This window comes from Pimephales promelas, chromosome 11, assembly GCF_988280905.1.
Source record: "Pimephales promelas chromosome 11, fPimPro1.hap1.1, whole genome shotgun sequence".
In the NCBI taxonomy this organism is placed as follows: domain Eukaryota; kingdom Metazoa; phylum Chordata; class Actinopteri; order Cypriniformes; family Leuciscidae; genus Pimephales; species Pimephales promelas.
In genome coordinates, this window is record NC_142779.1 from 36,259,251 (window position 1) to 36,270,229 (window position 10,979).

At 39.3% G+C, this 10,979-nt stretch overlaps 1 protein-coding gene across 5 annotated transcripts in view; it reads right to left on the reverse strand.

The window, feature by feature from the left end:
- dst (dystonin) overlaps positions 1–7,448 on the reverse strand; it is a 302,233-nt gene extending 294,785 nt beyond the window's left edge. For 2 of the 5 annotated variants that reach the window (XM_089117353.1, XM_089117352.1), the window contains exons 1-4: positions 7,056–7,421; positions 6,693–6,727; positions 6,035–6,211; positions 752–965 (exon numbers count right to left, since the gene is read on the reverse strand). In XM_089117353.1, the coding sequence (XP_088973479.1) occupies positions 752–965; positions 6,035–6,211; positions 6,693–6,727; positions 7,056–7,236 (607 nt within the window). In that variant the 5' untranslated portion in view covers positions 7,237–7,421. The other 3 variants (XM_089117354.1, XM_089117349.1, XM_089117350.1) reach the window with 3 other exon arrangements.
- Positions 7,449–10,979: the final 3,531 nt, after the last annotated feature.

Here is a 10,979-nt window from a genome sequence, read left to right on the forward strand (position 1 = left end):
GATAGATAGATAGATAGATAGATAGATAGATAGATAGGACAGACGGATAGACTGATGGATGGATGGATAGATAGATAGATAGATAGATAGATAGATAGATAGATAGATAGATAGATAGATAGATAGATAGATAGATAGATAGATAGATAGATAGATAGATAGATAGATAGATAGATAGATAGATAGTGTCATCGCTGTTAAAATTGAAGGTTCTTTATTGGCATTGATGGTTCCATGAAGAATTTTAATGAAATCTTTTAATTCCACAAAAGGTTCTTATTAAAAGGTTCTTCTGGTCTTTTAAGAACTTTTCTCCAGTGTTCTTTGAGTAAACCCCAGAGCACTGAAAACCCTCTAGTTGTGTTTGAGGAGAACACTGCAATGATCCCAGTCTGTCTACAGGAGAGCATGATGTCCTCTCATTCCACACACACACACACACACACACACACACTCCAGATCGCTGAATCATCTCTCTTTAAAAACAACACAGGCGTCCAGCTACCAAAATACTTTCAGAGCCCATTACGTTCCACTTATTATATTCTCTTATGATGATGTCATGATGATGATGATGACCTGTGGATTTGATCCCGATCACACCCATAACCAGCTAAAGCTCCAGTGCGTTAAAACCCAAACATTTGCAATCGTGTGTAATTGTTTCTCCAGCTCTTGACTGATCAAACAGCACAATGACAGCAGGCCTCGTGATGTTGGATGGATGTGTATGGGATGTTTTGTTTCCTACCCGCGATCCGGAGCACAGCTCTCTCCGCGGGGTCCAGCACGGATCCTCCCTGGATCTTCCGCTTCGACCGCTCGTGTCTCGGTAAATTCCACGGTAACGTGTCTCCCGGTGCCGGTGACACCGAGCCAGACTTCACACTGTACTCTTCATCATCTGAGAAATCCGCCGATGAAGACATGGAGCAGCGCAGGGACGCGTTCCCGGATCCGGAGCTCTGTGTGGAGAGACAATGGAGCAACAATAAATCGCGTGATCGCGAGTAAACCAAACCAACGCGGTGCGCGTAATCTCACCATCACTGATCACAATACACGGACACACACACACACATCGGCTCCAAATCATCAGATCGACAATAAAACAAAACCCAGACCAGGATCAATCGCATGTGGCTCCCCCAGCAGGACAACAACACTCACCGCTGTGTACATCTCTAAATGATGGGAGAAATCCTACTTCCACTTGCCACTCACACACGGCGATGTCATTTTGGGGTGAACCACACCCTTGTGACGGTATTCCGTCTCGCGTCGAACGGGCTGACCCAAAGCATGAAACAGTACGAAACCTCAGAGACAGATAGCTACACACAGAGAGCGAGAGAGCAGATTGGAGAGCAGCACACACACTCACACACACCGCGTCATCCACTGACACACACACGGACAGAAGCGAGTCTGGTGTTACAGCGCCATCACGGGACGCGCGCGCACTGACGCTGCTCTCACCACCAGTGGCTCATGTCATTCAGTGTTGATCAAAAATTAATAACTTTATTTAGTTGTCTTTCAACAAATAGACTATATACAACAAAACATTATTTATGACATAATTTACATGTCGACACCATGGAACACAAAAGGAGAAATTGCGCAGAATTTGACTCTTATGAGCTGAAACAACGATCTTCACTGAGAGCTGCTGTCAAGCTCCGACATTATTAACAACAATTGGATTTTTCAGTGAAATATCTCGTTAATAAATTTGTTTTTGCTGCAATCTTCAATATATTTTCTATGTTTATCCAGCTAAATCATTTTGCATGTAATCTTCTCTGTTTTTGATCTTTGTGAAATCATGTTTTTTATAAGTGTCTAAATTTTGTGAAAAGGCATCAAATAACCTACATTGCGAAAATTGGTGTAGAAATAATTTTCACAAAAATAGTAAAATAGTAAAAAAAAAAAAAAGTAAAATAATTACAAACTTACACATAAAAAAAAAACTATAAATTAAATGTGCGTGTGTGTGTGTCCACAAACATGGCGATATCTAACATCCTTGTCCTTGTTGGGACATTTTTTGGTCCCCATGAGGAAAACAGCTTTTTAATCAGATTAATAGATGTTTATTGAAAATGTAAAAATGCTGAATGTTTTGAGTGATGATTAGGTTTATGGTTAGGGAGAATATACCGTTTGTACAGTATAAAAGCCATTATGTCTATGGGAATCCCCCATAAAGCATGAAAACACAACATGTGTAAATATCCACAGAATTAAAAGGTCGGGCACTCTCTCTGGTCTCTTCAATCTGCAACTTTAAGAATGGAGACCGCATGTCAAAGTGTGACTGTGAGTGAACAGGTGTGCGGCTCGCTGTCAGAGAGCTGCTGTAGGGCCCGACAGCATGTGCTCGCTGGGGTTTGGAGAAAGAAACACAATACAAATGGTAAAATATTTAAAACAATTCGATATTGACATGTTCCCAAGTTTAACAGAAATGCTTGGGTTTTCCCTGAAGAAGCATTGAAAGACTGCTGTAATATGCAAGGCAACTAATTTCTATAAACTGTTTCAGCAAGGACATATACAATGTTTAATGAATAAAAACACACAGTATATCATATACATTTGGTTTGTGTCTCTCACCGGGTTAAAAGAATGTAGGACCATTAAAGATAGTGGTCCAGTAAGTCCTTATACTTAAAACTCACAGATTTACACGTACAAATATCATAAAGTCAGACTACTTTCACTACATTTGAGCGGGAAAGAGAATTGGAACTGACTGGTGCATGAGACTGGTGCATGAGACTGGTGCATGAGACTGGTTTATGAGTAATATAGCGGCTGTTTGAGAATGTAAAAGCTCTGCAAAGTTTCAAAGATCAAAGTGCACGACAAATAAAGTTACTGTTTCAAAAGCAAGAAGTGATTCTGCTGAAAGGAGTCGTCTAACTCCAGTCTCACTTCATGCATGTGTAATGATTTAACTAATTTGCATAATGCCATAAAATAGTTTGAATGTGTAAATTGGCAAGATAAAACACTTCCAAATTAAATTCAAATCAAATGAAACGTTAACTTTATGATGGTTAAATTTAGCAGTTAATCCGTGAATGCGTGCCGAGCCGTGGGTCAACTGGTCTGTACGGGTCACAGATCAGCTGCGATCCGCTCCACCGTGTATCAAGCGCTGAGGAAGATTCAGAATTCAGAAATGATAACGGGATTTTCATTTCCGACACGCATATAAGCGGTCGACCAATCACAACAGACTGAGCCATCCAACCAATCAGAGCAGAGCAGGCCCTCAGAAAGACAGACTGAATCTGCGAGCGAACCGTTTTCAGCCTCTTTGAGAAATGAGGTGATACTGCATTGTATTTTTTATCATGGATGCATGTAAACTTGTTGCAGGAGACAAAAACACTATAGCATAACATGTACTTTAACATACTCGAATGTGTATAATGCATTGCTTCAGAGGAAGCAAGAAAATCTGATGTAATGCACAAAAAGAAAGCTAGACATTTTAAAGTAGACATTCAAACTCCAAAATCGTTCTGTATATTTCTGGGACAAAATGGGGGAAAAAATCCCAGATTTGAAAAAAAGTTTTTGACTTTGTACTGTAAGTAAGTATACATTTCTGCTGTATATACTTTCACATACTGTTGCGCAACACTTTGTGTAATATTGAGCATTCATATGTTCTTCTGATTGAGCATCCAAAGACAAAGATCAAGTTCTGTCGTAAGGTCACACAGATCAGTGTAAGCAGCTTTACAGTATTCCTGGGAATATGTTTAGTCACGCTCAATGCCACTCCGCTGCACGCCATTATCAAACTAGCAGTGCACAGCAGAGCTGAGATGTGCACTGTTCAATATCAATTATACATTATGTAAAGCTGTTTAAAAGGAAGGGCCTGTTTCAAGATGACAGCCTGAATTCTCATATGCAAAATCACTCTCATCTACATCCTGTTTTTCCAAGTATAAATATCACTTACAAAAGGCCTTTGATCGTCTTCCTGCCTTTCACACGAGTCCTGCCGGTCTCAAGCTGACAGCACACATTCCTGCTGTGTATAATTACATTCAATTTCTCTTCCTTTAATTTACACAAAAATGCAATTACAGAGTTTGTTTTTTGTATCTGGCATATCCTAAACATTATGTGTCAGTACTAAAAGATCATGCAAGCAAAACTACAGACATTGTAGTTCATCATGACTGATGTCAAAAATAAGACATAACTGAAAACCCTTAAATCTCTCTAAGTTTTTATCTAAAATATCTTTATTTGAGTTTCTAAAATGACCACAAAAGTCTCACAGGTTCAGAGTGCAAAATGCAATTCCATCCAAAAGTGAAAGTTGGTGCAGATATGCAGATTAGCAGATGACGAATTATGCATAATAAAAGCAGGGTTGTGTGATAACATGGATTTTTTCAAGCTGAAGTACGTGGAGTAAAGTGAACCTGCCTCTGTGTAGACTGCATCAGGCATTATAATCTCATTAATCTTTTGACGTGACACGAAGTCAGCCGTTAATCGACTGAACGCCGGTGGGGCAATAGCCAGGCTTTCATAATCACTGAGGTCCCAAATTTGATCTAATTAGGGGGGTTCGGACACACTGATCAGAAGCATTGATTTCTTGATCTACATCTGTCCATTTTGAGACATTTGAAAGCAAAATGGTTAAGAAATAGCTTTAAAAACCATATTATTAGTCAATTCCTGCTCTCTCCGCATCTCCATCACTCTTTAGTTTTTCTCTCTGTCTCCTTCTCTTCCCCGTCTTTGACTTGATTTTCATATGTGGGACAAATGATGTATTTAGCCTACTTAGCCATGGGGTGCCTCAGGGCTCAGTGCTTGGACCACTTCTCTTCTCCATCTACATAACATCACGAGGATCTGCCATTCAGAAACAGGGCTTTTCCTATCACTGCACACAACCGTACCTCTATAAAAAAAACTGCCAGCCCAACACTTCATCACGACTTCTCCATCCAGCTAGGCTCATCAACAATAACATTCAGGACGACCAAGAACCTTATGATACATATGGACTGCGTTAGATAGCACTTACATATTGTTGTCCTATATTGTTCTCATTTGTAAGTCGCTTTGGATAAAAGCCTCTGCTAAATTAATACATATATATGAAGAGTTCAGATGCAAAAGCCTCTAAGTGCCATTTGAAATGTTGTTCTAAAATGAGCATTTTTATCAAGCTTGTGTATTTAAGTTCAGTGATTTCACTTAAATGACAATTAATAGGTAATCTTCATTGCCATTTAAGTGAAATTACTGAACTTAAATATACAAAAGCTTGATAAAAATGCTCATTTTAGAACAAAATTTCAAATGGCACTTAGAGGCTTTTGCATCTGAACTCTACATGTATAGATACCTGTGTGAAGTCAAAAATCCTGCATTATCCAAACAAAATGTTTTGGGGGCTTGATTAAATAATTTTTTGGATGTTTTAAGACTCTGAAACTTGCAGGATGTTTTAATGGCACATAGACCTCTAATATGTCAAAAGATCAAGCAAATTTGATTTGCCATGTCATGACCCCTTTAAGAAAAAAAAAATAAGGTACATATCTCTGCTCACTTTTGCAGAGGGTGCAATCAAACAGTCAAAACTATTTTTTTTTTATAATGAAAAGTAACTAGACCTATTAGAAAATATACTTTTTAACATATTACTAATACCCAGCTAACAGGGGCGGTTTCCATAGTGTTATGTAAAAGTTATGTAGGCCTACATGTTAGTTAAAAAAAAAAAAACATTATTGAATGGAATTTTCCTTTAACGTTCACAAGAAAAAATGTTCTAAAAAAGACATTTTCAACACTTAAAAAACATTCATAAGTAACGTCTTCATAATGGGAATGTTAGCAAAACATTCTAAGAACATATTTTTATTGGCTGGGAATGATGTCTGAGGTAATGTAATCAGGTTTTAGTGATTTATATTTACAGGTCAGTGTTTTCGCTTGCTGTGAGTAAATGTCTTGTAAGTCAGCATATACCTACTGGTTTGCGTGTGGGCGTGAGTTGCACGGAGTGGTAAAACTCAGGCTGGACTCTCTTCTTCACCCTCCTCTTCCTCACGCTCGCGCTCGAGTCAGGCTCGCTCTCGACCAGCGGCTTCTCCTCAGACACTCGCGGGCGCGCGCTTCTCCTCGCATGACGTGGACTGTGACGACATACCTGTCAAACAATGACCATAATATTACTGCATGTCGACTCTGAGTATTGTTGTATTATGTTATGACAATGACGATAATTGTTGTTAATGATTTTGTTAGTTTATTTTCTCGAAGCCTTTAGCAAAAAATAAGGTTCAGGAAAAACAAATCACTGCATCTCACAAAAACTATGAAATAGCTTATTAAAGAGTCCTAAAATGTTAAAAATGTCTCTCTAATTTAATTTTTTATTTACTTCTTGGTAACATGACATGTTTAGGCCTGTAAATAAAAAGTAGCATATTGATCTGTCACACATGCGCAATGCGCATTTCACGCAGTTTCTTAGGATACAATTTCTCCATCAAGATGAAAGTGACTAGATATCTATCAAACAAAAGGGAACATTTAGTGACACTCTCACTGTTTTTTTTTTTTTGAAGGATTTGCTCTACTTTTCTGCTTTGTATGACCTTGACAGATGGAGCAAGAGAAAGATTTACCTCAGAGCGAAAATGATGCGGCCGGAAACCAGCTTCTAGAACAAATGGGAATGATTGAAACAAACCCCACATGCATTCAGTCACAATTGTGTCTTAGAGATGCTCTTCAAATAACTTTGTCTGGTCTTGAAATAAAGCACACTTTATTAAGTACACAACAACAACAACAACAACCAACGATGATAAATGAAGGCTCGCGCACTCGCATGAAGCACTGGCGCGCATCGACGACAGTCTCTCTTTAAAACCCATACGAAGCGAAGAATGAATGTAAATGTCTAATACACACTGAGGTTGTGCATGCAGCATGCATGTTAACGCAATGACATGCTAGAGAAACACGTATGCGACGCGTCTACTCACCACGACTCCTTGAACGCCTCGTTAGCACAGATTTTATGGGAATTTTCTCATTACGGAGTTTCCGATGCCAGCAACAGAGAAACAGAATCGTGGCGACAGTTCCTAGCAAAAGCAATAACAGCAATAATACACACTGAATACTTAAGGGTCTCAATAAGACCAAAAAAGCCGCAGCAATCATTGCGATGTAAGACAGCCACTCCTACACGTAGGATAGCTTAGGCTACTCTCCTTATGGAAATACTATGAAAGGCTATTTCATGCTGTGATGCCTCACTTGCAGGTCCCCGACATATAATCTATCTCATGGTGTCTGTACTTCAGTAATGGACCAAAACAAGCCATGACTCAGCAGGAGCCGCTGTTTTTACAGCTCATGCAGGGCATCATCAGCATCAGCATCTGAGCTCAGCAAAGCTCAACACAGCGCCTCTCTGCCACACTACACCACCAACATCTGCATGCGTCTGCTAATGCCCACGTCATGTGTCACTCTTTATGCACTCTTTACATAGGCTATAAGGGTCTTTATTGGCACGAGGTTCCATATAAATCAGGCTATAATCAGAGGTATCTTCCGTCCATTTCATTTCCGATTTGAAATGATATAGGCTAAGCAAAAACGCGACTTTATTCGTTTTTTCGTTTTTTTATATATATAAAAAAAACGAGAAGACGAGATTGCGGATTGATTTTTCTTTTCCTTTTTTTTTGGTTAACTGGTCAAAAACGAATAAAAGACTTCAAAATCCGTTTTGTACATGTGGGCCGTCATGACACGGCCCTTTCAGCTGATTGGTCAAGGAAATCTGAGCCTGTGACGTCATCATCAATATTTTTTTAGAGGGGGTTCAGCGACAAATCTGCCGCTGACAGCAAACCGTTGTGGTGAGGAGATTATTTCCCACTGAAGACATGGAGAAGATATCTTATCTTGCACATAGCAGCGGGATAGCATTCAAGCTACACATAACGCAAAATATACTGGCATACTAATGGGGTCCTAAGCTGGGACCCATCACTTCAGTGGAACTCATCTATGGGATCAAAATCCCATATATAACGTTATGGCCGGGGTGTTTAATAAGTAAAAAGAAATCACTAGTTAATACCACTAACAAGGCTCAAAATAGCCCCACACTAAAACAGTATATAGTGTTTCGACTTTTCGAGACTGTTTTCCAAAGATGGCGCCGCCACACGAAGTGGACTGTCTTTATAAAATATCTTACGGCCACATCGTCTGGAATCGTTTAAAGCCCTTTGAACAGTTTGCACTGAAACTGTGTTTTGAACCTTGATCCATTTGGTTCCCATTGAAGTCCATTATATGGAGAAAAATCCTGGAATGTTTTCATCAAAAACCCTAATTTCTTTTCGACTGAAGACCATGTATTTTTTCCTTGATTTTTCCACGTTCACAGTCAGTGATGCAGGGAGTCTCAAACAAGCCTCTTGCTGGCATCTGGCAACCCTGAGAGCTCTGAAACACTGCAAGCGGGACTTTGAACAGCAAGTGTCTGTCTGAGCTCACAACAGGTTTCTCGAGGCAGGCACGCAAAAGATTAACCCTAAAACCGTATTCTGGACAAATGTGGGCAAAATAGTTTTGATTTATTTTAAAAAAAAATACTTCCCTTGATCTGAGCGGTAAGACTTGGCTACTTTTCCTAAGTTTGCCTCCTGAGTCCTGAACACCGAATTGATGACGTCACTTTGTAGGACAACCCGGAAGCTAGCGGCGCATGGGTTCCCTCGGTCGAAAAGCAATGCGTTTTCCCCATAGACTTTTGGAAAATCGCAAAAAATAAGATCTGTGTTTATGACCCTTACACGTTTTGTCTAGCAAGATAATCTTTACCAGTTAATCCAAAATTTATACATTTTGAAAGCCTAGGCCCTATATAAAGATTTTAAAAAACACAATCAGACACAAGTTTAAAAAACCACAAGCAGGTTATAACTGTGTGTTCTGTGTCAAAGATCAAAACGAGAAAATATTTAGAGGCTTTGTTCACCACAGACCTTATTTCAGGCGATTTAGCAACAACCCATTCATAAATCCCATAGGCTTTAGAGCGAGGGAACCTTAATGCTAAAATGCTAACTCACTTCCGCGTTTTAGCCTAAAGAGTGACGTCGTAACTTCGGCACTCTATGGGCTCTATGCACGGCGGTATTTCCGGTGAAAGTGTAAGGATGCTCGATAACTTCCGCCGATCGTAGAGTCCAATGCAATACCGAGAATTTATATTGAATTTTATACTCCATGGTTATACTAAAGAAACGTAGTCACAAAAACAGATAAAACAGACACCCCTCGTTGTGTTTATGCTTCTTTTTAAAAATACATTAAATAAACATAACTATATATAAAATTACATCTAAATGTATCTATGTTATTTCGTTTCAAAGACGGGAGGACATGCAGTCAATTTTGAAGACTCTGCCATAATCCCGTTTTCCTCGGTTTTCCTCCGCTTTAATCTCCACAATTGGAAATGGACGAGCATCCTTGTGTCAAATGCGGAACTCATGCGTCCTAAATAGTATTCGAAAATAGTAGTACGTCCCAAACCGTAGCATGTTAAAATGACTGTCAAAGATACCCGGATGGTCTACTTTTTCCGGTCAGAATCCGAAGTGTAGATCGATGCACACTCTAACGGCTGATATTACCCACAACCCATTGCGCGTTGGACGAGGATTCGGTTAGAACTACAAACACGAGTAAAAAGTGTTAAAAAAAAACTACAGACACGGAGGATGCGCGAGTCCCACGGTTATGTTGAGAGGTTTAGATAAAGAGGTTTGAGTGATTAATTATCACCCTCTAAACTAACGAATATTAATTTATTCAATGTTCTCCACATTATATTGCATCGCAGCATTGTGAACTTTTGTAAGGATAGGCTACGTCTAGCCATTACTTTTTAAATGCATCATTATATTCAAATTGCAAAACACGAGGAAAGTATCCGCATGAAAGACCCATTAACGTGCTCCGATACGGTAGGAAATCAAATTATAGACGAATCCGACGAGCGTTCTTGTGTAGGCTGCCATCTTGTGGCGACGCCATTACTGAGCTGTTACACCGGCATAGACATATGCACCGGTATGTAAACAAACCTCGGAGATAAGGTGATAACGCACCCTTGATGACAGCTACAGCCAGGCAGACTTGTTGGGTTGATGATGTTAGACATTGGCCTCCAGTCACAGATGAAGGTACAAACGATCTTACAGATTATTTATGAAAATAGCTTGGCAAGCAAGCTAGGCTAACGTTTGCTACCGAGGAAACTAAAAAAAGATCTGTCCATTTGGCAACAATAAATAAATAAATGAAATCAAATAAACAATTTCATGTTTTTCATTTGTGTCCATTATTTATCTCATTTTTACATTGCAACGGGCATGGGTAAGGTAACGTTACAGCTAGAAAGTATACATAATATCGACCAACTACTGTTTTTAAACCATGGAAAGAGGTCAATATAACAGCAGGAGAACAATTATGTCACATAACGTTACATTTAGCTCAGGAAAGCCATTTAATGACCATAGCATGTAAATTGAATAGAAAAAATAACAAGAGAGGAGATTTTGCTGATCACTATATCACACATTTATTATATTTTTTTATTTATGTCATTAAATAATTGTTATTATACGCGAATGTCCGCGTCTTGTACTCGCCCAGGAAATCTTTGTAAACCGTACGGCTCCAGACAGGGGCAGTCGACCCCGGGTATTCACAATGTTTTCTCTTCAAAATTGAAATTTTACTGCCACCATTGAAACAATTTATAACGGAAACTGTTTACCCACTCGACATTATACAAGGGCTAACGTTGTAACGTTAGTGACAGTCGTAAATCGCGAGCTGTTTATTCCAGTGGACGCAAGTTGCAACTAAAA